This window comes from Oncorhynchus kisutch, linkage group LG6 (genome assembly GCF_002021735.2).
Source record: "Oncorhynchus kisutch isolate 150728-3 linkage group LG6, Okis_V2, whole genome shotgun sequence".
Classification (NCBI taxonomy): Eukaryota; Metazoa; Chordata; class Actinopteri; order Salmoniformes; family Salmonidae; genus Oncorhynchus; species Oncorhynchus kisutch.
In genome coordinates this window covers 55,495,228-55,521,662 of record NC_034179.2, presented here as the reverse complement: position 1 = coordinate 55,521,662, position 26,435 = coordinate 55,495,228, and the positions used below count along the sequence as shown (strand labels likewise).

Here is a 26,435-nt window from a genome sequence, read left to right as displayed (position 1 = left end):
TTCTGTTATAATCACAGACATTATTTTAACTGTTTTAGAAACTTTAGAGCGTTTTCTATCCAAATCTACCAATTATATGCTTCTGGGCCTGAGTAACAGGCAGTTTACTCTGGGCACGCTTTTCACCCGGACGTGAAAATACTGCCCCCTACCCAAGAGAGGTTAACATGTTCTTCCTGCCACACACACACACACCCTCTGCTATCCTTTCTGTGACATGACCATCAGATAGGTTTGAAAAAGTCAGACAATTTCATTGAAGAGCTTTTATGTACAATACACATAGAAATAAAGTAAAGTGCACAAGTCATTAGAAGTAAAAGGCTCATTACAGTGAGTGAATTACGTAATAAGGAAACATCATTGTATAGTCACATAATTAGTCTCACATTTCCATAACAATTCATTTATACAGGTGTCATAATGTGTCTGTTTTTCTGTCTGTGGTCCAGCAAGTTGTTTAAAACAAGATCTGGAATAATGTTTGATGCACTTCATGAAAGTGCATGTTTTGAAATGACTTACATAGTGGATACAGCATAAAACGGTATTTCTATGGGATACAGTATCTCTTTTAGGCAACTATTCCAACAACAAACTCTCACAGTCAATACAATATTCTCTTTCCCTTTATTATCTATTCTTGCAGATATGTGCATAATGTGTATGCATATTCACCCTCTAAAAATCTCTCCTCTCAACATCTCAAGTCCAGCCTGATGTGTCCACATGGAGTCCTCATAACATATCCTCTTCCACACTCTGAAGGAACAACAATACCACATGCAACACAAGCAATTACTGGATCACAAAACAAGTGTCATGCCACAGAATGAGCATTCAGTGATTCCTAGTGACTGATAGGGCTTTGAATTATGTTTTTCAACAATTCCAGAGTTGTCTTCCCCTGTCACAATTTTCTCAGCTCAGCGATGGGCAGTAAATATTTGGCTCTCAAGAGGGAAGTGGAAAAGTAGAAAATGGAGTCCCTGCTTCACCCCTCCTCCTTTTCCAAATCAGCTCCAACATGTTCCAAGACAACAAGCATTTGACTGACCATCTGAATGAGCAGTGTCTCTCTAAGTCCCCTTTTTGGACTCCCATTCCTAAAAATAAAATAAACAGGACACACATTTAGTGTTTGTACGTAAAATTACACCTATGAGGGCTGATCATGCTGTACGTTCATCACAGTCTGCGTTCTGATTGTGATGTAGAACATTGAGACACAGTGCTACTTAATAAAACAGGCTAATGTCAATGGGTGCCCTGGATCTTGTTTTATGACAGCCTACCTTGGCTTTCTGCATGACGTTCCCCTTGCTAGATGAACAGATGGATGGGGGGCACTTCCGCATCTCCGCAGCACAGTTGACTGGCATGGATGCCTCAGTGTATGTGTTGTCCACTTTACTGATGCGGACCTGGACATACAGTATGAGGAAAGAGAAGTTGAGAATATCTGTTTATGGGTAAATAATACTACTTCGACATACAATACTCATCAAAACACCTCAGATGGAAATACATGCTAAGACGGTAAGAAATCTTCAACATAAAAACCCTAATAATGCAAAGCAGTGTTGGGGTCAATTCAATGAATTCTCAATCAACTGAAACGTAGAAGCAATTTTTTTTCAAACCTTGGTCCATTTATCTTATTTTAAATTCAAATGACTTCCTGAATTGACCCCGAAAGTATACGGTTTAGCTTATCTACAATAAACCATGGTCTAGAGTAGACTTGATATAACTCTTCATGATGTGCTGTAGGCTAAGCTGTAGGCCAGGTACCTTTCTGGGTGGTTTGCTAGTGGGGGGGTTGCTCTCTGTGAGCGGCCCCAGCACCCCTCCAGCCAGGGACTTCTTTAGGTTCTCCTTCACCTCATTGAGACGCAGCTCCAGGTCCACCCGCTCCCCCTCCTTCCCCCTGCAGCTTTCCTCCAGCTGGGCCAAACGCTTCTCTAGCTGCTTTTGCTGCTTACCTGAACACAGTCACACACAGCCATCCATTTGTTAGGCTCCATGGCTCCTCAATATGTCTGAGTGATGAATTCCTATACTGTGGCCAAGCAGTAGGTGGACCATTAATCTATGCAAAATAAATGGTCTAGGTTTGCTCTCTCTATTTAAGGAAATTCAATCCGAGATTGAATGTGTTTTACTTTCTTACCTGTAACATCCTTCAGTTGTTCCTTCACCTCTTTCCTATCATTGCGTAATATGAGTAGGGCATTTTTTATGACCTCTCGCTCCTTCTCCATCTGTTCTTTCTCTTTCAGGTACCTTCTGGCATCCTCCTCGGCTCGTGTTTTGCCATACTTCCCTGATACATACTGATTCACATCTAAAGACAGAGAAACCCCGAAAACACATTCTGAGTGGTCACATTTATAAATCATATAGGTATGTTCTAGGCATAGTCTAAAAAGATAATGTCCAATTCCCCGCTATGTTCCCAGCATCACACACAGTCTTGGCTGACCTTCGGGGGACTTACTGGAGCCGTGTCTCTTTATGGTGACTAAGGAATCCGCCTTCTCTATCTCTCTGCTGCTGGAGAAAGAAGAGTGGCGTTTCACCTGAGCTCCTGGTCTGGGTACTGGCTCCTCTGGCTGCTGTGGAGGGAAGCGTAGGGAAAGGGGATCGGGAAAGGAGATATGATAAGAAAGACAGGGTAACATGGAGGGAAAGGTGTGTAGTGGTGAAAGATATGAGAGAATAACGAGTTGAAAAGAGGTGATGGCCAGTGGTGAGGGAGAGAGGATGAACTCAGATGAACTCTGTCACTAATGTGTGATATGTAAAGTTTGGAATTGGAAAAGTTACTGGAAACGTACTGTTTTTGAGAAACTAGACCACAAGTTAAATAAATGAACCACTTCAAGTTGAGTAAACTGGAATGTGAGAGATGTATCACAAAGTATTACAGTCAAATTGTGAAAGCTGGATTGAATGAAAAGACTTGACACAGCTGGATACACAGTTGGATATGATTGTCATACTTTCCAGCAAAGAGTTTTCCCAAAAGAGTCCGGGCTGTGTGCGAGCTCGCTGTACTGCTTACACAACTTTTCTGAAAGAAGCTCCATGGAACACTATCTTCCCTCCCACATACACACAGAGGAGCCTATCGACTTTCAGCAGGCCTTCAAACTGCGCTAGAATAAAAAGCCCTCTGACTCCTACTCCCTGAGATATGAGAGGATCGTGGAACAGATCATTCATCAACTAGATCCTTTAAGCTTCAGCTGCAGTTAAGGGTGGACACAGACGTGCGGATTCATTCAATTTACTGTAAATCTCCTTACCAATACACCCTCATAAGGAACCTCATCATAGGTTCTGGTGTCTGTGGAGGCGCCACTGGAGGAGGTAGCCCAACTATGGGACAAGATGAGGAGGAAAGAGACGTAAGCGTTTACCAATAATGACCATCTAGCATTAGCAATGTACTCCCCTTACAATGTAAAGCACTTTGAGCATTTAGAAATGATCCCAGGCCAAAGGGCCAAGCCCCACTCTATCAGACTCACAGGAAGGAGTGTCTTGCTGCGTCTGTGATGTTAGTGATGGTGTCCACGTCCACATAGTCGTAGTGCAGGGCCTCTGGGGTGGTGGCGCAGCCAGACTCTGCCAGCAGGACCCCCAGCCAGCGACCCATCTCCTCTGAACAGCTGGCCTGATGGACACACAGAGACACATCACCACATGTCACTGATCCCAAAGGGGACTAGAACCCATGAGACAAACCGGAGATACTGGGCAAGAGATTTAAGTCTGTAATAGGGGAGAAAATATCATATATTGGGATAAAAATACACACACACACAGACATACCTCCAATGCAGCCACCTCGTTGCCTCCTTGCAGGATGCGGAAAGCGAAGGGGTGCTTGGGCCCCAGTCCAGGTACGACCTCAGCCCCATGGAGGACCACAGCGCTGACGTGAGTACGCAGGTCACCCCTTTCTTTGTGCAGGTACAGTGTTCCACCCTTTACACAGCACCATCTCTCCCTCCAGCATTGGTTCACAAGCACATTCAGATAACCTGGGGACAAGGGAAAGGAATACATACATATTCTCACTGTTGGACTTTCCATAAAGGTTATTATATGGGGAAGTGGAAAATAGATTTTAAAGGTGGGAGGACAAAAGAAAGATGAGAATAGTAACATAATGCAGAGTACATAATGTAGAGCCTGGGAGGCTGCAGAATCTCAATCTGTAACACATAAAGCTGCAGTAATAAGTAGCTACAACTAGCTATGCACAGGATTCAGCCCAGAGATTATGACTGAGAGAGAGAAAAATGTAAAATATGACATGGATGTGCTCACCACAGCGGGGATTGTCGTCACGGTAGGAAGAGGTCAGAGTGTCTCCTGGGAGAGGAGGCTTCTTCTTAGAGAAACTGATAATCCTGTTGATCTTCCGTCCAGCCGCTCTGCTCATAGATCCTGTCAGCTCTGTAAATGCCCCCCTCTTCCCCTTCCCTGAATAGAAACACACAGTCGTTTACAAATGTGTCTGAAAACACCTCTTTTTGTTAGGATTCTTATTTACTGGAAGCTCAAGTTATAATGTGGCACAATATTTTTTGGGGGGGGTTGGAAGTCTCCCCGCTCTGTCTATCAGGTGCTACTCTCTCTGCCTTGTGTACGTACAGTATATGTCCTATGATGTCATTGTGAGACAAAGGCAGGAAGAGGGCAGGAAGGATGTTTCTGCTCTGAGCCACACTTCCTGTCTTTTATGTGCTTTAGGTAAAACATCAAAATGTTTACCCCTCTTCTGACCCAAGAACATGGATCGCTCTCCTTGTTTATTCATGAGATTTTTCTCCTTCTCTATGTAGACAATCTACTGCCCAACATAGTGCTACACTGCACTCTGCTTGGGCCTGTGACTCACAGTTTAAAATACAGAACAGAATGTTTTTCTAAAATGAAAATACAGATCCTCCTTACATCTTGTAACTGACGTGGTCTGAAAACAATGTAGAACTATCACAATGCAGACAGGTAAATACAAAGCCGCAGTATGTATATAAGAATACAGACATACGGGGATGCTCAGGTATTTTGAGGCAGATTGGGGCCTAACCTTGGTCACAGTTGTCCCGGAGCTGACCAGAAGGCAGGTTGTCACCAGTGGCCACGCTGTCAGAGTCGGAGGTGTGCTTGTCAGCTCCTAGTAACTAATACAGAAGAAGGGAGGGGGGGGGGGGATTAGGTTTGTGGCGGGGCATGCCATGCTCGCCAGAAAGGCATGTCACTGTACTTGTGCACGTGGCTTTAAATACTTAAAACACACACACGCATCCACACACAGTTGAAGTTGGAAGTTTACATACACTTAGGTTGGAGTCATTAAAAATACATTTTCAACCATTTCAACAACCCCTACAAATTTCTTGTTAACAAACTATAGTTTTGGCAAGTCGGTTAGGACATCTAATTTGTGCATGACACAAGTAATTTTTCCAACAATTGTTTACAGACAGATTACGGTTTGCAACTGCACACGGGGACAAAGATCATACTTTTTGGAGAAATGTCCTCTGGTCTGATGAAACAAAAATAGAACTGTTTGGCCATAATGACCATCGTTATGTTTGGAGGAAAAAGGGGGAGGCTTGCAAGCCAAAGAACACCATCCCAACCGTGAAGAACGGGGGTGTCAGCATCATGTTGTGGGGGTGCTTTGCTGCAGGAGGAACTGGTGCACTTCACAAAATAGATGGCATCATGGGGGAGGAACATTATGTGGATATATTGAAGTAACATCTCAAGACATCAGTTAAAGCTTGGTCGCAAATGGGTCTTCCAAATGGACAATGACCCCAAGCATACTTCCAAAGTTGTGGCAAAATGGCTTAAGGACAACAAAGTCAAGGTATTGGAGTGGCCATCACAAAGCCCTGACCTCAATCCTATAGAAAATTTGTGGGCAGAACTGAAAAAGCATGTGCAAGCAAGGCCTTCAAAACTGAGTCAGTTACACCAACTCTGTCAGGAGGAATGGGCCAAAATTCACCCAATTTATGGTGGGAGCTTGTGGAAGGCTACCCGAAACATTTAACCCAAGTTAAACAATTTAAAGGCAATGCTACCAAATACTAATTTAGTGTATGTAAACTTCTGACCCACTGGGAATGTGATGAAAGAAATAAAAGCTGAAATAAATCATTCTCTCTACTATTATTCTGACATTTCACATTCTTAAAATAAAGTGGCGATCCTAACTGACCTAAAACAGGGAATTTTTCATAGGATTAAATGTCGGGAATTATGAAAAACTGTGGTTAAATGTATTTGGCTAAGGTGCATGTACATTTCCGACTTCAACTGTAGACCCTGCAACGAGAGAACGATTTCCAGCTAGGACATAAAAGCCATTATCGTCTCAGAATAATCCTGAAATGGGATCAACAGTCTGTCTGTCCAAAGCCTGTCCAAAGCCATACATTTAGTCTGTAATGAAATCACTCTGTTGTCCTCTATGTGGAGTTTCAGTTGCTGATTGCTGATTGCTAGCCTTTTACTTTGACAGCTGTTTCCTTCCCACAGTCAGCAAGGCAGCATGAGCGTCAACCCCCCTCCTATCGTGTGTTGACACTGAGTAAACACACCATCATCAACTGATAAAGATCAGGCAGTGTTACACCAGGGGTGTCAAAACAGGGAGTATGTCTGTCTGTCTCTTCACTGGACTGTTTTCATTCTGTCTGGTTATTTACTGTGACAACAAATGACTCCAAAGAGAAGCCATGTGGATATATAAATTAAATTCTCTATCTTAATGAATTCGATTTCACCTCCTTCCTATAAGCCTCAATTATACTGTTATACAAGAACACTATCCATATCAGATTTTGTATGTTGTTTATGAGTTGGACCCACATATTCATAAACAGCTTTGCCTGATGTCCTATGTGGTGGGCTAACTCATGAAAAGATGTGATATATTCAGGTGAGTGGACACCTGGGGCGATTGATTTGAGAGTTGCCCTTCGTGCCCACTGCCATACCCTTTAACTCCGTACTTCTTTCTGACTAATTTGTATACAGGTAGACCAGAAAAGACCCGTCCCTGATTGGCAGATGAGTGGCAACCCTGATTAGAAGCACCTGCTACTTATATGTTGTCCTTCACAAATTCTTCTTTGAATTAAAAGAAAACTGTACCTACACTCTGAAGAAGGCTGTGAAGCCAAAACGCCTGTGTACACTATCCCTGATGCGGTAAAAAGAAAATAAGAAAAATAATGCAGGAAGCTTTATGTGACATCTTTTTGAGTGCGGACCAATCACACCTCTTTGTTTGTCTGCTTACTGCAGCATGGTGATATATGTGGATGTTAAACATAGCACCAGTTCCCAGAGTGTCTGAGTGTTTGAGGAAAACAGGGGGGCCCATAGGGGTCTGTTCAGTGCATACAGTGTGTTGGATTACAGACCTATAGGCTGAGTGTGGTAGCCAACGGGGTTACTGAGGGGCAGCCCACCTTGTCCAGATCTTTCTTCCTCTGGATCATAGGAGAGGAGGAGCCCTCTAATCCATCATTGCTGCTGGCCTGACTGACCACCTCCCGGATCACCTTGAGCCATCGCTCCGCCTGTTCCTTGCTCTGGACAGCCAGCACCAAGGCCTCTCCCCCAGGCAGGGAGAAACGCAGCTTATGCTTCTTGCGGCGTGCCTCTTTGGGGATGTAGATGACGTTACACAGGTTCAGCGGCAGCTCAATGTGTGGGCTGCTGTCTTTGATGCTCTTGTAGCACTGCAGAGAAAGACACACAAACAATAGTTTTTCATACTTTACAAGGGACTTTAAAAATAATTTTCACTGCATATCACTTATGTCAAAATGTGTCTTAGTTACCTCAGCCCTGGTGTGTAATAAACATTTAACAATAAACACATGCAACAGACAGCAGAAAAGTTCCTGTTGTCCTACCTGTAATCTGTTGTCACGGACAACGGTCAGCTGTTTTGCCCACTGTCCGAAGCGTTTCTTGCGCAGCAGGAAGGCACAGATGCGACAGTCCTTCATGGGGCCCACAGAGTTCTCCTCTGACTGCCACCGCCGAGTCCTGTCCTGGCCCTTCGCCTCCTCATCCTCTTCATCATACGACTCATAGGAGCTGCTCAGCGCATCTGAATCAGCATCTGGAGAAAAACAAAGGTTAATGGATAAGAAGGTTCCTCCTCTCTCCCTCCTAATACGATTTCATACTCACAGGAGTTCTTGCGCGGGCCATTGATTCGGGTGGTGGGGTAGTTGTTGTCAGCGTCTTCGTAGTATGCATCTTCAATGGAATTTGGGGGACTTGAGCTGACTAGAAGGAAGCAGGAGGTAACCGATTAGATGTAACCTAATAATAACAATGTGTATGGACAATGACTTCAGATGGTTATAGGTGACTGTTGGGAGGAAATGTGAGTACTCACTGCATGTGGCGATGTTGGTGATGTACTGGGGCACCGTGCCAGGGTCCAGGGGCACTGCCTCCTCATAGTAGTCCTCTGGTGGAGGGGTGGTTGGCAGAGGAGGGGGGGTGTCAGTGGGACTCTGGGGGAAAGGGTTAGGGTTAGGCAAAATAACGAATGTGTTATACACGCAATTATATAGTAGAGTCAAAAAGGCTATCTTACTTTCGATGGCGGTATTTTGGAGGTTTTCTCCTCTACCTGATCCTTCAGTTCTTCTGGGGAGGCTCTGAGCTCATGCAGGTCACAATCTGTTGGGAGTGGGGCAATAAAATATCAAATCATTTTCAAGATTTCCTTTAAGAATTAAATAATGTGCTACTGTATACTAGGATTGTCTAGCAAGTTCTCCTTCTGTCATATGAAATAATACAGATATGATATTTAACTCACCCAATTCCTCAAACAAAGATTCCACAAAGCTGGTGCCATTTCCATAAAGGGAAGTGTTCATGTATACGAAGTCTGATCCATTCACTTTAACAGAGAAGAAAACTGAGTACATGTAAACAATGAACAAAAATCTGCCGTTCTGACCTTGAGCAAGGCAGTTAACCCCCAACAACAACTGCTTTCTGGGCGTCGATGACATGGTCGACAATTAACCCCCCCTTGGAACACACACACACACTCACCTGATGGCTGCAGCTGCCCCAGTAGGCTCCGGATCACACTCATCTTCTCTGCTGTGGCTGTGCTCACACTCTCATGGTCCAGCAGCTTCAGCAACACATTCAGTTCACTCACCAGGTACTCCATCGCTGGTGGGAAAGAACACAGGTCAGAGGTCATGTATGACACAATGATAGACAATTTCAAGAGATTGTACAATATAATTACTGAGCAAATCTATATTCATAGGTCAACTCTGTGCTGACAACATAAGTGGCTTTGGGAAGAGCTAACCTCAGATATCTGGTTATATAGACACGTGGCTGGAAGAACCTAGACAATATAATAATAATGTGGGGTCTGGCAGATTAATGCAATAAACGGGTATGATAGTCACAAAAGCAGAATCAATGATTGACAGTCATTGTGCTAACACTAGTTAGCATTGGCTCATAAAACCACCTATAACTTCCTTCATACTGGACACAGAAACATACAAATGGTATCCATGTGTTCATCTGACTCTGTTTAAGTAGATACAATCCTGAAGTAACCATTTAAGGTCTGAGAGGCATTCGCCCACTGGGCAAGTTAGGAGTGTTTTTTGGTTGCCCGAAGATTATGATCACTTAGCCGTAAATGTTAACTTCTTGGATATAGGGGGCGCTCTTTTAATTTATGGATAAAAAAAACATGCCCGTTTTAAGCGCAATATTTTGTCACGAAAGGATGGTCGACTATGCATATAATTGGCAGCTTTGGAAAGAAAACACTCTAAGGTTTCCAAAACTGCAAAGATATTATCTGTGAGTGCCACAGAACTCATGCTACAGGCGAAACCAAGATGAAACTTCAACCAGGAAATGTGCAGAATTTTTGAAGCTCTGTTTTCCATTGTCTCCTTATATGGCTGTGAATGCGCCGGGAATGAGCCTGCCCTTTCTATCGTTTCTCCAAGGTGTCTGCAGCATTGTGACGTATTTGTAGGCATATCATTGGAAGATTGGCCATAAGAGACTACATTTACCAGGGGTCCGCCCGGTGTCCTTTGTCTAAATTGGTGCGTAATCTACAAGCTGCACGCAGTCATCCAGTGATTGAGAGGAGAGAGGAGGCTTTCAATGAACGATATATCATGAAGAGATATGTGAAAAACACCTTGAGGATTGATTCTAAACAACGTTTACCATGTTTCAGTCGATATTATGGAGTTAATTTGGAAAAAAGTTTGGCGTTTTGAAGACTGAATTTTCGTTTTTTTTTTGTTTTTGTGAAAATGTTGTGTGCTAATGCTAAATGCTACGCTAGCTGCGCTAGCTGTTACACAAATGCTTGTTTTGCTATGGTTGAGAAGCATATTTTGAAAATCTAAGATGACAGTGTTGTTAACAAAAGGCTAAGCTTGAGAGCTAGCATATTAATTTAATTTAATTTGCGATTTTCATGAATAGTTAACGTTGTGTTATGCTAATGAGCTGCGGGGATAATTACACTCCTGGATACAGGTTTTTCTCGTAGCTAAACGTGACGCACCAAACGGAGCGATTTCTCCTAAACAAATAATCTTTCAGGAAAAACTGAGCATTTGCTATCTAACTGAGAGTCTCCTCATTGAAAACATCTGAAGTTCTTCAAAGGTAAATTATTTTATTTGAATGATTTTCTGTTTTTTGTGAAAATGTTGCCTGCTGATGCTAACGCTAAATGCTATGCTAGCTGCGCTAGCTGTTACACAAATGCTTGTTTTGCAATGGTTGAGAAGCATATTTTGAAAATCTGAGATGACAGTGTTGTTAACAAAAGGCTAAGCTTGAGAGCTAGCATATTAATTTCATTTCATTTGCGATTTTCATGAATAGTTAACGTTGCGTTATGGTAATGAGCTTGAGGCTGTATTCACGATCCCGGATCCGGGATGGCTCGACGCAAGAAGTTAAGGAGCTATTTTAAACTACATGCAGGGAAATAAACCAGAAAGACCAGACTACTGGAATTCTTTGCATCCTGGTTGTTATCAGTAATAAAAAAATCCCCTGCTCAGGTCACTTAGCCCAGGAAATAGAGCAACTTTAATGTCTATCCCTGAGAACTTCTCAGCAGTGTTCAAATAGTAGGCCAGGTAGGCCATTTGAGAACAAGTTCTCATTTACAACTGCGACCTGGCCAAGATAAAGCAAAGCAGTGTGACAAAAATAACAACGCAGACTTACACATAAACAAATGTACAGTCAATAACACAATAGAAAAATCTATGTACAGTGTGTGCAGATTTAGAAGGGTAGGGAGGTAAGGCAATAAATAGGCCAAAGAGGTGAAATAATTACAATTTAGCATTAACACTGGAGTGATAGATGTGCAGATGATGATGTGCAAGTAGAATTACTGGGGAGCAAAAGAGCAAGAGGATAAATAACAACATGGGGATGAGATAGTTGGGTGTGCTATTTACAGATTGGCTGTGTACAGATACAGTGATCAGTAAGCTGCTCTGACAGCTGATGCTTAAAGTTAGAGAGGGAGACATAAGACTCCAGCTTCAGTGATTTTTGCAATTCATCCAGTCATTGGCAGCAGAGAACGGGAAGGAAAGGCGGCCAAAGGAAGTGTTGGCTTTGGGGATGACCAGTGAAATATACTTGCTGGAGTGCGTGCTACAGGTGGGTGTTGCTATGGTGACCAGTGAGTTGAGATAAGGCGGGGCTTTACCTAGCAAAGACTTATAGATGACCTGGAGCCAGTGGGTTTGGCGATGAATATATAATGAGGGCCAGCCAACGAGAGCATGCAGGTAGCTGTGGTGGGTAGTATATGGGGCTTTTGTGACAAAAGAGTGTTGGAGGCTATTTTGTAAATGACGTCGCCGAAGTCAAGGGTCGGTAGGATAGTCAGTTTTACGAGGGTATGTTTGGCAGCATGAGTGAAGGATGCTTTGTTGTGAAATAGGAAGCCAATTCTAGATTTAATTTTGGATTGGAGATGCTTAATGTGAGTCTGGAAGGAGAGTTACCAGTCTAACCAGACACCTTTTGGTAGTTGTCCACATATTTTAAGTCAGAACCGTCCAGAGTAGTGAAGCTAATCGGGCAGGCGGGTGCCGGCAACAATCAGTTGAAAAGCATGCATGTTTTAATAGCATTTAAAAGCAGTTGAAGGCCACAGAAGGAGTGTTGTGTGGCATTGAAGCTTGTTTGGAGGTTTGTTAACACAGTGTCCAAAAAGGGCCAGATGTATACAGAATGGTGTCGTCTGCGTAGAGGTGGATCAGAGAATCCCCAGCAGCAATAGCGACATCATAGATATATACAGAGATAAGAACCCTGTGGCAGCCCTATAAAGACTACCATACGTCCGGACAACAGGCCCTCCGATTTGACACACTGAACTCTATCTGAGAAGTAGTTGGTGAACCAGGCGAGGTAGTCATTTGAGAAACCAAGGCTATTGAGTCTGCCAATAAGAATGCGGTGATTGACAGAGTCGAAAGCCTTGGCCAGGTCGATGAACACGGCTGTATAGTACTGTCTTTTATCGATGGTGGTTATGATATTATTTAGGACCTTGAGCGTGGCTGAGGTGCACCCATGACCAGCTCGGAAACCAGATTGAATAGTGGAGAAGGTACGGTGGGATTCTAAATGTTCGGTGATCTGTTTGTTAACTTGGCTTTTGAAGATTTTAGAAAGGCAGGGCAGGATGGATATAGGCCTATAACAGTTTGGGTATAAAGTTTCTCTCCCTTTGAAGAGGGAGAGGTTCCAGATTGTCTAGCCCAGCTGATTTGTAGTAATTCAGATTTTGCAGCTCTTTCAGAACATCAGCTGTCTGGATTTGGGTGAAGGAGAAGCAGGGCGGCTTAGGCAAGTTGCTGCAGGGGGTGCAGATTAGCCAGGTGGAAAGCAGCCATAGAAAAATGCTTATTTAAATGATTGATTATCTTATATTTATCGGTGGTGACAGTGTTTCCTGGCCTCAGTGCAGTGAGCAGCTGGGAGGAGGTGCTTTTATTCTCCATAGACTTTACAGCTTCCAAACACTTTTTGGAATTAGTGCTACAGGATGCAAATTTCTCTTTGAAAAAGCTAGCCTTGGGGCCTCCCGGGTAGCGCAGTGGTTAAGGGCGCTGTACTGCAGCGCCAGCTGTGCCACCAGAGACTCTGGGTTTGCGCCCAGGCTCTGTCGTAACCGGACGCGACCGGGAGGTCCGTGGGGCGACGCACAATTGGCCTAGCGTCGCCCGAGTTAGGGAGGGTTTGGCCAGTAGGGATATCCTTGTCTCATTGCGCAACAGCGACTCCTGTGGCGGGCCGGGCACAGTGCACGCTAACCAAGGTTGCCAGGTGCACGGTGTTTCCTCCGACACATTGGTGCGGCTGGCTTCTGGGTTGGATGCGCGCTGTGTTAAGAAGCAGTGCGGCTTGGTTGGGTTGTGTATCGGAGGACGCATGACTTTCAACCTTCGTCTCTCCCGAGCCCGTACGGGAGTTGTAGCGATGAGACAAGATAGTAGCTACTAAACAATTGGATACCATGAAATTGGGGAGAAAAAGGGGTAAAATTCAACAACCCAAAAAAAGAAAAAAAAGCTAGCCTTAGCTTTCCAAACTGACTGTATTGGTATATTGGGTCCTGACTTCCCTGAAAAGTTGCATATCGCAGGAGCTATTCGATGCTAATGCAGAACGCCACAGGATGTTTTTGTGCTGGTCAAGGGCAATCGAGTCTGGGGTGAACCAAGGGCTATGTCTGGTCTTAGTTATACATTTTCTGAATGGGGCAGGCTTATTTAAGTTGGTGAGGAAAGCACTTTTAAAGAGCAACCAGGCATCCTCTATTGACGGGACGTCAATATCCTTCCAGGATACCCGGGCCAGGTCGATTAGAAAGGCCTGCTCGCTGAAGTGTTTTAGGGAGCGTTTGACAGTGTTGAGGTTTGGCCGTTTGACCGCGGACCCATCACGCACGCAGGCAATGAGACAGTGATTGCTGAGATCCTGGTTGAAGACAGCAGAGGTGTATTTGGAGGGCAAGTTGGTTCAGATGATATCTAAGAGGGTGCCCCATGGTTGTACCGGGTAGGTTCCTTAATAATATGTGTGATTGTAGGACGGCCGGGGTGTCAAGCATATCCCAGTTTAGGTCACCTAACAGTATGAAGATAGATAGGAGGCAATCAATTCACATTTGGTGTCCAGGGCACAGCTTGGGTCTGAAGGAGGTTTATAAAAAGTGATAATGGTGAGAGACTTGTTTCTTGAAAGGTGGATTTTTACAAGTAGAAGCTCAAATTGTTTGGGCACATACCTGGATAGTATGACGGAACTCTGCAGGCTCTCTCTGCAGTAGATTGCAACTCTGCATCTTTTGGCAGTTCTATCTTGTCGGAAGATGTTATAGTTAGCGATGGAAATTTCAGGATTTTTGGTGGCCTTCCTAAACCATAATTCAGACAGGGCTAGGACATCAGGGTTGGCGGAGTGTGCTAAAGCAGTGAATAAAACAAACTTAGGGAGGAGGCTTCTAATGTTAACATGCATGAAACCAAGGCTTTTACGGTTACAGATGTCAACAAATGAGAACGCCTGAGGAATGGGAGTGTTGCTGTGGGCTGCAGGGCCTGGGTTAACCTCTACATCACCAGAGGAACAGTGGAGGAGTAGGATTAGGGTACGGCTAAAGGCTATAAGAACTGGTCGTCTAGTGCGTTCGGAACAGAGAGTAAAAGGAGCAGATTTCTGGGCGTGGGAGAATAGATTCAAGGCATAATGTACAGACAAGGATATGGTAGGATGTGAGTACAGTGGAGGTAAACCTAGGTATTGTGTGACGATGAGAGAGGTTTTGTCTCTAGAGGCACCAGTTAATCCAGGTGAGGTCACCGCATGTGTGGGGTTGGAACAAATGGGATATCTAAGGCATATTGGGCAGGGCTAGGGGCTCTACAGTGAAATAAGACAATAATCAGTAACCAAAACAGCAATAAACAAAGCATATTAACATTAGGGAGAGACATGGGTAGCTGAGTGATCATAGGGTCCAATGAGTAGCACTAGATGAGTCAAGGAGCCAACTCCGTAGTCGCTGCTACGCTAGGCGAGCTGGAGACACGGCGATTCAGACAGCTAGCGGGCCCGGGGATAGCAGATGGGCATCCGGTGACGTCGCAACGAAAGAGCCTGTTGAGACCACCTCCGACGGTTATTTCGGCAGACCAGTCGTGATGGATCGGCAGGGCTCCATGTTTGTAGTAAAGGGTCCAGGCCAATTTGTAAAAGAGCCCAAGAATTGGCTGGTGGACCTCTTTGGCTAGCCGGGAGATGGGCCTAGCTCCAGGCTAGCTCCAGGCTAACTGGTGCTTGCTTCGGGACAAGACGTTCACCAGGAGTAACCACTCGGATAGCAGCTAGCTATCTGCGAAGTTCCGGTGTAAAGGTGCAGACCTTGCGGTAGGAATCCGGTGGTAGAAAAAAAGCAGTCCGATATGCTCGGGGTTGATATCGAGCTGTGCAGACTGGCAGGAATTGACCGGGTTGAGGCCGGCTGATATCCGAGTTAACGGTGAGGACCGCTAGCATTGGCTAACTGACTACTAGCTAGTAGCTAGTTAGCTGGCTAGCTTCTGAAAGGGGTTCCGGTTCTAAAGTATAAAAATAGCAGATCTGTAACACATTGGGTGAGGCAGGTTGCAGGAGAGTATTGTCAGTCCGTAGATGGAAAGTGAGATTAAAATCTATACGAAATATATACGAAGAAAACAATATATACATGGGACAGGACAGGAGAAGACAAAGACACGCTTCCGACTGCTACGCCATCTTGGATTGGATGAACTCCAGATTTTGGATTACACATTTTGGATGAATTTCCACACCTCTCTTCCTGGCACCCTCAAACCCATGACAGGACCATTTCATTATACAGAAACATCTGCTCATCAGCTACCCTGGTGATCAGTTGTTTCTCTCAGTAGATGAGAGGCTTCACATCTCTTATCTTATCTGTAGATTATAAGGTTTTACTGCTAACCTACAAAGCATTACATGGGCTTGCTCCTACCTATCTCTCTGATTTGGTCCTGCCGTACATACCTACACGTACGCTATGGTCACAAGACGCAGGCCTCCTAATTGTCCCTAGAATTTCTAAGCAAACATCTGGAGGCAGGGCTTTCTCCTATAGAGCTCCATTTTTATGGAATGGTCTGCCTACCCATGTGAGAGACGCAAACTCGGTCTCAACCTTTAAGTCTTTACTGAAGACTCATCTCTTCAGTGGGTCATATGATTGAGTGTAGTCTGGCCCAGGAGTGTGAAGGTGAACGGAAAGGCTCTGGAGCAACGAGCCGCCCTTGCTGTCTCTGCCTGGTCGGTTCCCCTCTTTCCACTGGGATTCTCTGCCTCTAACCCTATTACAGGGGCTGAGTCACTGGCTTACTAGGGCTCTTTCATACCGTCCCTAGGAGGGGTGCGTCACTTGAGTGGGTTGAGTCACTGATGTAATCTTCCCGTCTGGGTTGACGCCCCCCCTTGGGTTGTTCGCGTGGCGGAGATCTTTGTGGGCTATACTCGGCCTTGCCTCAGGATGGTAAGTTGGTGGTTGAAGTTTTCCCTCTAGTGGTGTGGGGGCTGTGCTTTGGCAAAGTGGGTGGGGTTATATCCTTCCTATTTGGCCCTGTCCGGGGGTGTCATCGGATGGGGCCACAGTGTCTCCTGACCCCTCCTGTCTCAGCCTCAAGTATTTATGCTGCAGTAGTTTATGTGTCGGGGGGCTAGGGTCAGTTTGTTATATCTGGAGTACTTCTCCTGTCCTATCCGGTGTCCTGTGTGAATTTAAGTATGCTCTCTCTAATTCTCTCTTTCTTTCTCTCTCTCGGAGGACCTGAGCCCTAGGACCATGCCTCAGGACTACCTGACATGATGACTCCTTGCTGTCCCCAGTCCACCTGGCCGTGCTGCTGCTCCAGTTTCAACTGTTCTGCCTGTGATTATTATTATTTGACCATGCTGGTCATTTATGAACATTTGAACATCTTGGCCATGTTCTGTTATAATCTCCATCCGGCACAGCCAGAAGAGGACTGGCCACCCCACATAGCCTGGTTCCTCTCTAGGTTTCTTCCTAGGTTTTGGCCTTTCTATGGAGTTTTTCCTAGCCACCGTGCTTCTACACCTGCATTGTTTGCTGTTTGGGGTTTTAGGCTGGGTTTCTGTACAGCACTTTGAGATATCAGCTGATGTACGAAGGGCTATATAAATACATTTGATTTGATTCGATTTGGTGGGGCATTCCTGGAGCTGAGTGAAGAGACACCAGAACTGCAGTACCAGTCACTGGACCTGGGTCTCTCCTGGAGCAGAGCATTACACACACACACACACACACACACACACACACACACACACACACACACACACACACACACACACACACACACACACACACACACCACAGTGGTAGGGAAGAGACTGAAAAACTCAGCGTGTGCAGACAGTAATCTCAGTAATCTCAAGACCACCTGTTTTTCTTTGAGGTCTCTGGATCTGAGAGATGTTTTCCCCTGGTCTAATCACTACAATATGGGACTGTTTCTTTTGCTTTAGTCCAAAAGGTTGTTGTCTTTATCTCTGCTCATAGCAGATCAAACAACCTGTCGGTTAAAGTGTTTCATTTCTCTGCCCACTGGACCTTCATCATGACTTACATGCCTCAAAGCACAGACCTGAAGTGCTCTATGAGCAGATGCATTCATGTGGAAACAAGTCTAATTGTAAGGTTATGTTAGCACAGTCAGGATCTTCCACAATCTTATCAAAAGCGGTCTGCTCTCTTGAATGTCTGCATTGCCAGCAGTTACTCCATCATAACACAACAAAACCATTAGGCCTACCTCTGAAACAAGGGCAAACAAGTTCAGCACAAAACACACACACTATGATTTAAAATGATTTTGCAATCGTCTGAATATAGCCCAGTAAGAGTGTTGTTTAGAAGTGGGGTGCCGTAATGTCTGGGGTGGTCAGAGAGTCAGACGTTGCCTGGTCAGCTTATTTGAACAGTTGAGGCAACATTCAGGTTATACCACACAGAAGGAACCTAATTAACATGACAGAGCTCCAGCATGTAACAACACCGGATTCGGTCATAAAATTGTCTTTGTATGTCTAAAGGGCCTTGACTGGCAAAAATGTTCATGAGATGAACTTGGACGGTTTGTATTAGAACACAGCTATCCAGAGAAACATGGCAGGTATCAAGACGTAAAACAGATATCTCTGTCATAACACACCAACGTCGAAATGAATGAATGAACGAGCAAGGGAAATTAATTGGTCCTATCAAAACAGAACTCTGAAAAGTAGACAGGGTCAGAGATAATTAGTTGAGAAAACGTCCACATAGCCTCAGGAAGTGGAGAAACAGTCTTCAGTAGGACCTCTGATAAGACTGTACACACGATCTACACACAGACAACTACACCACATGGCCCGAAAGTATGTGGACACACACTCGTCGAATACCTAATTCCAAAATCATGGCCATTAATATGGAGTTGGTCCCCCATTTCCTGCTATAACAGCTTCCACTCTTCGGGGAAGGCTTTCCACTAGATGTTGGAACATAGCTGCAGGGATATGCTTCCATTCAGCCACAAGAGCATTAGTAAGGTCAAACACTGATGTTGGGTGATTAGGCCTGGCTTGCAGGCGGTGTTCCAATTCAGTCCAAAGGTGTTCAATGGGGTTGAGGTCAGGGCTCTGTGCAGGCCAGTCAAGTTCTTCTACACCAATCTCAACAAACTATTTCTGTATCGACCTCGCTTTGTGCACGGTGGCATTGTCATGCTGAAACAGGAAAGGACACTCCCCAAACTGTTGCCATAAAGTTGGAAGCACAGAATTGTCTAGAATGTCATTGTATGCTTTAGCGTTAAGATCTCCCTTCACTGGAACTAAGGGGCCTAGCCTGAACCATCAAAAACAGCCCCAGATCATTATTCCGCCTCCACCAAACTTTACACTTGGCACTTTGCATTCGGGCAGGTGGCATCCTGGCATCCACCTAACCCAGATTTGTCCGTCGGACTGCCAGATGGGGAAATCTGATTCAGAGTCCAATGGCGGCAAGCTTTACACCACTCCAGCCAACGCTTGGCATTGCACATGGTGATCTTAGGCTTGTTTGCGGCTCCTCAGCCATGGAAACCCATTTCATGAAGCTCCAGACAAACGGTTCTTGTGCTGACGTTGCTTCCAGAGGCAGTGTGGAACTCGGTAGTGAGTGTTGCACCCGAGGACAGATGATTTTTACACGCTTCATGCTTCACCACTCGGCAGTCCCTTTCTGTGAGCCTGTGTGGCCTACCACTTCGCGGCTGAGACATTGTTGCTCCTGGACGTTTCCACGTCACAACTCACAGTTGACCAGGGCAGCTCTAGGAGGGCAGAAATTTGATGAACTGACTTGTTGGAAAGGTTGTTGGCATCCTATGACGGTGCCACATTGAAAGTCATTGAGCTTTTCAGTATGGGCCATTCTACTGCCAATGTTTGTCTATGTAGATTTTATGGCTGTGTGCTCGGTTTTATACACCTGTTAGCAACAGGTGTGGCTGAAAAAGACTAATACACTAACTTGAAGGCGTGTCCACATACTTTTAGTGTATTTCCAACTCAAATGTTACAGTCTTGAGAGACTGGGACAAACACAACACACACAGACCACTGAGGGACAAATAGCGGGCTGCCAAGACCAAGTATAATGCAGGCATGCAGTCAATTTGGTTACTTACCGGCTTCAACAGCTGAAGAGGAAGAGAAGCCCACCATTTTCCAAAAACAGCTCCAGTGAGAATTGCTGTGGTAATCCACACATCAGCTGTGCTTGTCTCTGGGATTGCAGAGCTCTAAACACACAGTTCGGCTGAGGTGTCACTCTCATTCACCCTCACCCTCACTCCCTCTCTCCTTCCCTGGTATTGTGGTATACAGTAGGCTGGGCTCAAATTATTGACTCTCCCGCTGTTACAGCCCACCTCCTATACTCTCTCTTCCTCCCTCTCTCTTTCCCTCTGGGGGGTGGAACTACTCAAAAAGACTTTCATCTCTATTTCTCTTTGAGGAGTTCCACTTCCCAGGGTCTGGTCTCTGGTGGTTGAAACTGGATCACAAAAAAAAGGAAGGGGATGATAGTCAAAGCTCAATGATTTATGAAGTAAGTGACTTCTGCTGGAGATGATGTGATGGGGTTATCGACTCGTAATTACATGACAGATCACTGGGCAATGTCTAAGAAACCACCATGGATGTCTCATTGCGTGCATAGTCAGTCAGTAAAAGGTTTCCATCCAACAAGAATAGCGTTGGGTTGGGTTTCTCGCTCCAGAAAGAATATCCGGTGGGGGGTGAGGATGATCCAGTGACCTTGGCACTGCTGCCTCTCTCTAACTGCTCACCACACTGACACACTCTGACACGTCCTCACGGCTACAGCCGACACACAAGAAAAACATGGTGACCCCAAAAGCCGCTGACTGAGCTGAGCCAAATACCTGCCAACGCACTCACAGCAGGACAGCACTTCCTCCAACTCACTAGACTCAACACTCAGACATACCAGGGAGCTTCATATGCATATGAATCAGTTTCACTGCTCCTTTGGTTGCATCTTTTAAAAAAAGACTTGTCGTTTGAGTGTGTCTTTAGAGAGACTGTTTGTAAGCTAATGAATGGCTGCTGACTTTTTTTCTCTCACAGTAAGAAGATGGAATTTCACTCTAATTTATTGAGAGACGTTTGAAGGACAGCAGATTGTTTCCACAGAGAATGGTCGGTTTCCTTCCCCTTGAAACAAGGAAATGAAGCCAAACAAAATAAGAAAAAAAAAACGTAGTTCTGCTGCTATACAAAAGATGTGTGTGTGTGTGTGTGTGTGTGTGAAAGAGTGTGTAAGAGAGAGGGAGAGTGCATGAATATAATACAGTATGTGTGTATGAGGATACAAGGATGAGGGAAAAGGGGAGCGGAGCGGAAGCAGGCTAAGCGGTGCGGTAGGATGTGTGTGTTATTTTAGCGGTGTGGGGTGCAATCACAACTCCACGGCCCTGGGTCTCCAGGGATCTATTGTCTGTGTGTGAACCCTACTGCCTGGGGCAGAGAGGGGCCCGTCCACCCTTCCGCCCAGTTTCCGCGCTGCTCGTGTTCCCATGCAACACCCTCAATCCTACACACCTCTGGGAAGTGTGTCAGCCTGCCTGGCCGGGGGATCATGGTGGTGTTACAGTTAGTTTAGTACAGTCACAGTGCTCAGAGAGGCCTTCTCTAGTCACGTTCCCCTGCAGCCACACCTACACAGAGTGATTGAACACTATGACTTTTGACCCCTGCCCTGGTTCTGTGAGTTCAGGTCAACAAAGCCTTGCCTGTCAACTGTCAACAATCCCAGATCACAGAGCTGTCAGCTAAGACCATGAAACCTGACGTGTACTCTCTCCCCTGAGAACTTCATCCAGTATCATCAAAGTTGGCTTATGGTAAAAGTAATGTCAAATCAGCCAACTGACCAGCACTGATGCTACCACTAACAAAGAAACAGACAGCCTCTTATATTTACAAGTACTTACCAAAGATCTTTGTGCTAATCCAACAGAGCCAAAGTAGACACCGCCAAGGGGTAGTGACAACCGTAATGTCTCCAGTAATTCAACAAAGCTACATCCTACACTGGATAGGTAACAAACACAGAGAGGGGAGGTTATCCTGAGTCTTCATTCAAGCCCCTTTCATTCAGCCTTTCCGCACCCTAACAATATACCATTGTCCAGACAAGGGCCAAAAGGGCCAAAATGAAACAATGACAATGCTCTTGAAGAAACGGGGACAATGCAGTCCGGTGAGTTGTGGTTCTGGTGGCATGCATTGAAACGTGTGGCTTTTTTCGTGGCTTTCTTCTGCAAATTACTATGAATTAACAATCGCATTTCTTAAAACTTGTCAATACCTAACATCATATCAAGGCGTGGGACATTCATTGTGTGACAATAAATAACTAGTAGGTTTATGAGGCTCCAGCAGCTAGAATTTGTCCGGCCACAATTCAACTGTGGAAACACGGCGGCTCTCAACACCAGACAACAGAAAGAGCTGGCCGCTACTACACTTGAGATTGTTCGTGAGGTGTTTACCTCTGCCCTCGATTTACAAATAAAACCAGTGAATTAATCATTGGCAGTGCTCACTGCTAAAGGGGATACCTAATTCAACCAAAGTGGAAAGCCTGGAGAAGACCGCCAATGTGACAAGAGGTGCGGTTCCATGACCTGGAAACAGCACAAGCGAAGTTGGAAGGAATAACACAAACTTCTCAAAGAGAAAACGGAATCACTCGAAAATCATTCCCGTAAATTCAATGTGCTAGTCCCTTCCTTCACGAGCAATCTTTTCTATGAAGTGTTCGGGCAGGAGAAGCTGGGTCCTAATGCTGCTGAATAACACTGGGCATCGCACAGGTCAACTCCGCAGCAGATCTCGTATGTATGATTGTGCGGATCCACACGTTTGAAGTCAAGCGGCGAATTGTTTACCTTGCTGCGGAATACGGGGGTCTGACCTATGCAGGGAAGAGGATCAGCATCTACCCAGACCTATGTGCCAAATTGCTAAACAGAGGGAGACCTACAACGAGGTGAGATCCCGGCTACGCATGCTAAGACTGAGATGCAGGTATGCTGTCCAATATTGTGGATAGCATACCTGCATAATGAGCCAGTCATGAGGTTCCATCTGTCGGCTTGTCCCCTTGTGTGTTGGGCTTGACATGCTCATCGAAGAAGTCTTGAGAATCCTTGGCTGTGGGAAAACGTGTGTTGTGTTCTGGAAGGTCAAGATGAGTTTTGTCAAGTGGTGGATGAAGCCGCATCTCAGTCCTAGCCTATGGCTATGGTGCTGCCCTCAGCATAAGGCAGTGAGGAGGACCCCCCTCTTGTACAAGGAACAATATTACTATTATCGCTGAGCATTGAACTTGTTACAATTATATTGCCTAAGGTCCAGGACATTTACACAGTGATGACACCATACCAATTAATGAACAATCGACAAAATATGGATCCTACAGCTATCCTATTTTTAACTGGTTAGGCATTAGGCTTGCATTTAAAAAAAAAAATATATATATATATATATATATTTCACCTTTATTTAACCAGGTAGGCTAGTTGAGAACAAGTTCTCATTTGCAACTGCGACCTGGCCAAGATAAAGCGTAGCAGTTCGACACGTACAACAACACAGAGTTACACATGGAATAAACAAACATACAATCAATATTACAATAGAAAAAAAAGGAAAACAAAAAGTCTATATACAGAGAGTGCAAATGAGGTAGTGTAAGGGAGTTAAGCCAATAAATTGGCCATGGTAAAGTAATTGCAATATAGAAATTAAACACTGACGTGTAGACGTGCAGAAGATGAATGTGCAAGTAGAGATAATGGGGTAAGGAGTAAGGAGCAAGATAAATAAATAAATACAGTATGGGGATGAGGTAGTTGGATGAGCTGTTTACAGATGGGCTATGTACAGGTGCAGTGATCTGTGAGCTGCTCTGACAGCTGGTGCTTAAAGCTAGTGAGGGAGATATGAGTCTCCAGCTTCAGTGATTTATGCAGTTCGTTCCAGTCATTGGCAGCAGAGAACTGGAAGGAAAGGCGGCCAAAGGATAAATTGGCTTTGGGGGTGACCAGTGAGATTTACCTGCTGGAACGCATGCTACGGGTTGGTGCTGCTATGGTCACCAGTGAGCTGAGATATGGCGGGGCTTGACCTAGCAGAGACTTGTAGATTACCTGGATCCAGTGGGTTTGGCGGCGAGAGTGAAGCGAGCATACAGGTCGCAGTGGTGGGTAATATATGGGGCTTTGGTGACAAAACGGATGGCACTGTGATAGACCACATCCAATTTGTTGAGTAGAGTGTTGGAGGCTATTTTATAAATGACATCGCCGAAGTCGAGGATCGGTAGGATGGTCAGTTTTATGAGGGTATGTTTGGCAGCATGAGTGAAGGATGCTTTGTTGTGAAATAGGAAGCCGATTCTAGATTTCATTTTGGATTGGAGATGCATAATGTGAGTCTGGAAGGACAGTTTACAGTCTAACCAGACACCTAGGTATTTGTAGTTATCCACATATTCTAAGTTAGAGCCGTTCAGAGAGGTTTTCGCCTGCAAAATCAGTCCTCGACAACTACTGTGATTATTATTATTTGACCATGCTGGTAATTTATGAACATTTGAACATCTTGGCCATGTTCTGTTATAATCTCCACCTGGCACAGCCAGAAGAGGACTGGCCGCCCCTCATAGCCTGGTTCCTCTCTAGGTTTCTTCCTGGGTTTTTGCCTTTCTAAGGAGTTTTTCCTAGCCACCGTGCTTCTACACCTGCATTGCTTGCTGTTTGGGGTTTTAGGCTGGGTTTCTGTACAGCACTTTGAGATATCAGCTGATGTACGAAGGGTTATATAAATAAATGTGATTTGATTTGATGCTGGACGGGTGGGAAGGTGCGGGAAGTGATCGGTTGAAGAGCATGCATTTAGTTTTACTTGCATTTAAGAGCAGTTGGAGGCCACGGAAGGAGAGTTGTATGGCATTGAAACTCGTCTGGAGGTTAGTTAACACAGTGTCCAACGAAGGGCCAGAAGTATACAGAATGGTGTCGTCTGCGTAGAGATAATCCCCAGCAGCAATAGCAAAATCATTGATGTATCCAGAGAAGAGTGTCGGCCCGAGAATTAAACCCTGTGGCACCCCCATAGAGACTGCCAGAGGTCCGGACAACAGGCCCTCCGATTTGACACACTGAACTCTATCAGAGAAGTAGTTGGTAAACCAGGCGAGGCAATCATTTGAGAAACCAAGGCTGTTGAGTCTGCCAATAAGAATGTGGTGATTGACAGAGTCGAAAGCCTAGGCCAGGTCGATGAATACGGCTGCACAGTAATGTCTCTTATCGATGGCGGTTATGATATCATTTAGGACCTTGAGCGTGGCTGAGGTGCACCCATGACCAGCTCTGAAACCAGATTGCATAGCGGAGGAGATACGGTGAGATTCGAAATGGTCAGTAATCTGTTTGTAAACTTGGCTTTCGAAGACCTTAGAAAGGCAGGGTAAGATAGATATAGGTCTGTAGCAGTTTGGGTCTAGAGTGTCTCCCCCTTTGAAGAGGGGGATGACCACTGCAGCTTTCCAATCTTTGGGAATCTCAGATGATACGAAAGAGAGGTTGAACAGGCTAGTGATAGGGGTTGTAACAATTTCGGCAGATCATTTTAGAGAGAGAGGATCCAGATTGTCTAGCCTGGCAGATTTGTAGGGGTACAGATTTTGCAGCTCTTTCAGAACATCAGCTCTCTGGATTTGGGTGAAGGAGAAATCGGGGAGGCATGGGCGACTTGCTGTGGGGAGTGCAGGGCTGTTGACTGGGGTAGGGGAAGCCAGGTGGAAAGCATGGCCAGCCGTAGAAAAATGATTTCAGTCATATCTCCTTTTTGTTTCATTTTAATTATATTTTTCTTCATTACCCACCCTTACTTGTCAAGACCAAACATTTGGTCATTACCCACTCTTCATTATGTTTCAACCCTATCATTATAGTACAGGGCAGGGGGAAGATGCCTAGATGGCCAGCATCCCGGTGTCGCCTCTTCACGGTTGACGTTGAGACTGGTGTTTTGCAGGTACTATTTAATGAAGATGTCCATTGAGGACTTGTGAGGCATCTGTTTCTCAAACTCGACACTCTAATGTACTTGTCCTCTTGCTAAGTTGTGCACCGGGGCCTCCACTCCTCTTTCTGTTCTGGTTCAAGACAGTTTGTGCTGTTCTGTGAAGTGAGTACACAGCGATCTTCAGTTTCTTGGCAATTTCTCGCATGGAATAGCCTTCCTTTCTAAGAAAAATAATAGACTGATGAGTTTCAGAAGAAAGTTATTTGTTTCTGGACATTTTGAGCCTGTAATTGAACCGACAAATGTTGATGCTCCAGATTCTCAACTAGTCTAAAGAATGCCCGTTTTATTTATTTTCAGCTGTGCTAACATAAATGCAAAAGGGTTTTCTAATGATCACTTAACCTTTTAAAATGATAGACATGGATTAGCTAACACAACGTGCCTTTGGAACACAGGAGTAATGGTTGCTGATAATGGGCCTCTGTACGCCTATGTAGATATCCATAAAAATCTGCCATTTCCAGCTACAATAGTCATTTACAACATTAACAATGTCTACACTGTATTTCTGATCAATTAGATGTTATTTTAAATGGACAAAA

General features: G+C 44.9%; 1 protein-coding gene across 6 annotated transcripts in view; it reads right to left on the bottom strand.

The window, feature by feature from the left end:
* Positions 1-251: 251 nt before the first annotated feature.
* LOC109893001 (actin filament-associated protein 1-like 1) overlaps positions 252-26,435 on the bottom strand; it is a 40,060-nt gene continuing 13,876 nt past the window's right edge. Inside the window, exons 1-18 of one of the 6 annotated variants that reach the window (XM_020485966.2) lie at positions 19,893-20,087; positions 9,130-9,255; positions 8,888-8,971; positions 8,660-8,745; positions 8,456-8,576; positions 8,245-8,343; positions 7,962-8,173; positions 7,512-7,784; positions 5,108-5,201; positions 4,342-4,497; positions 3,841-4,052; positions 3,537-3,682; positions 3,312-3,384; positions 2,486-2,618; positions 2,174-2,347; positions 1,795-1,985; positions 1,296-1,424; positions 252-1,106 (exon numbers count right to left, since the gene is read on the bottom strand). In XM_020485966.2, the coding sequence (XP_020341555.1) occupies positions 1,080-1,106; positions 1,296-1,424; positions 1,795-1,985; positions 2,174-2,347; positions 2,486-2,618; positions 3,312-3,384; positions 3,537-3,682; positions 3,841-4,052; positions 4,342-4,497; positions 5,108-5,201; positions 7,512-7,784; positions 7,962-8,173; positions 8,245-8,343; positions 8,456-8,576; positions 8,660-8,745; positions 8,888-8,971; positions 9,130-9,255; positions 19,893-19,929 (2,373 nt within the window). In that variant the 5' untranslated portion in view covers positions 19,930-20,087 and the 3' untranslated portion in view covers positions 252-1,079. Of the gene's footprint in view, positions 1,107-1,295; positions 1,425-1,794; positions 1,986-2,173; positions 2,348-2,485; positions 2,619-3,311; positions 3,385-3,536; positions 3,683-3,840; positions 4,053-4,341; positions 4,498-5,107; positions 5,202-7,511; positions 7,785-7,961; positions 8,174-8,244; positions 8,344-8,455; positions 8,577-8,659; positions 8,746-8,887; positions 8,972-9,129; positions 9,256-19,892; positions 20,088-26,435 lie in introns of those variants that run through there. The other 5 variants (XM_031826963.1, XM_020485964.2, XM_020485963.2 and 2 more) reach the window with 5 other exon arrangements.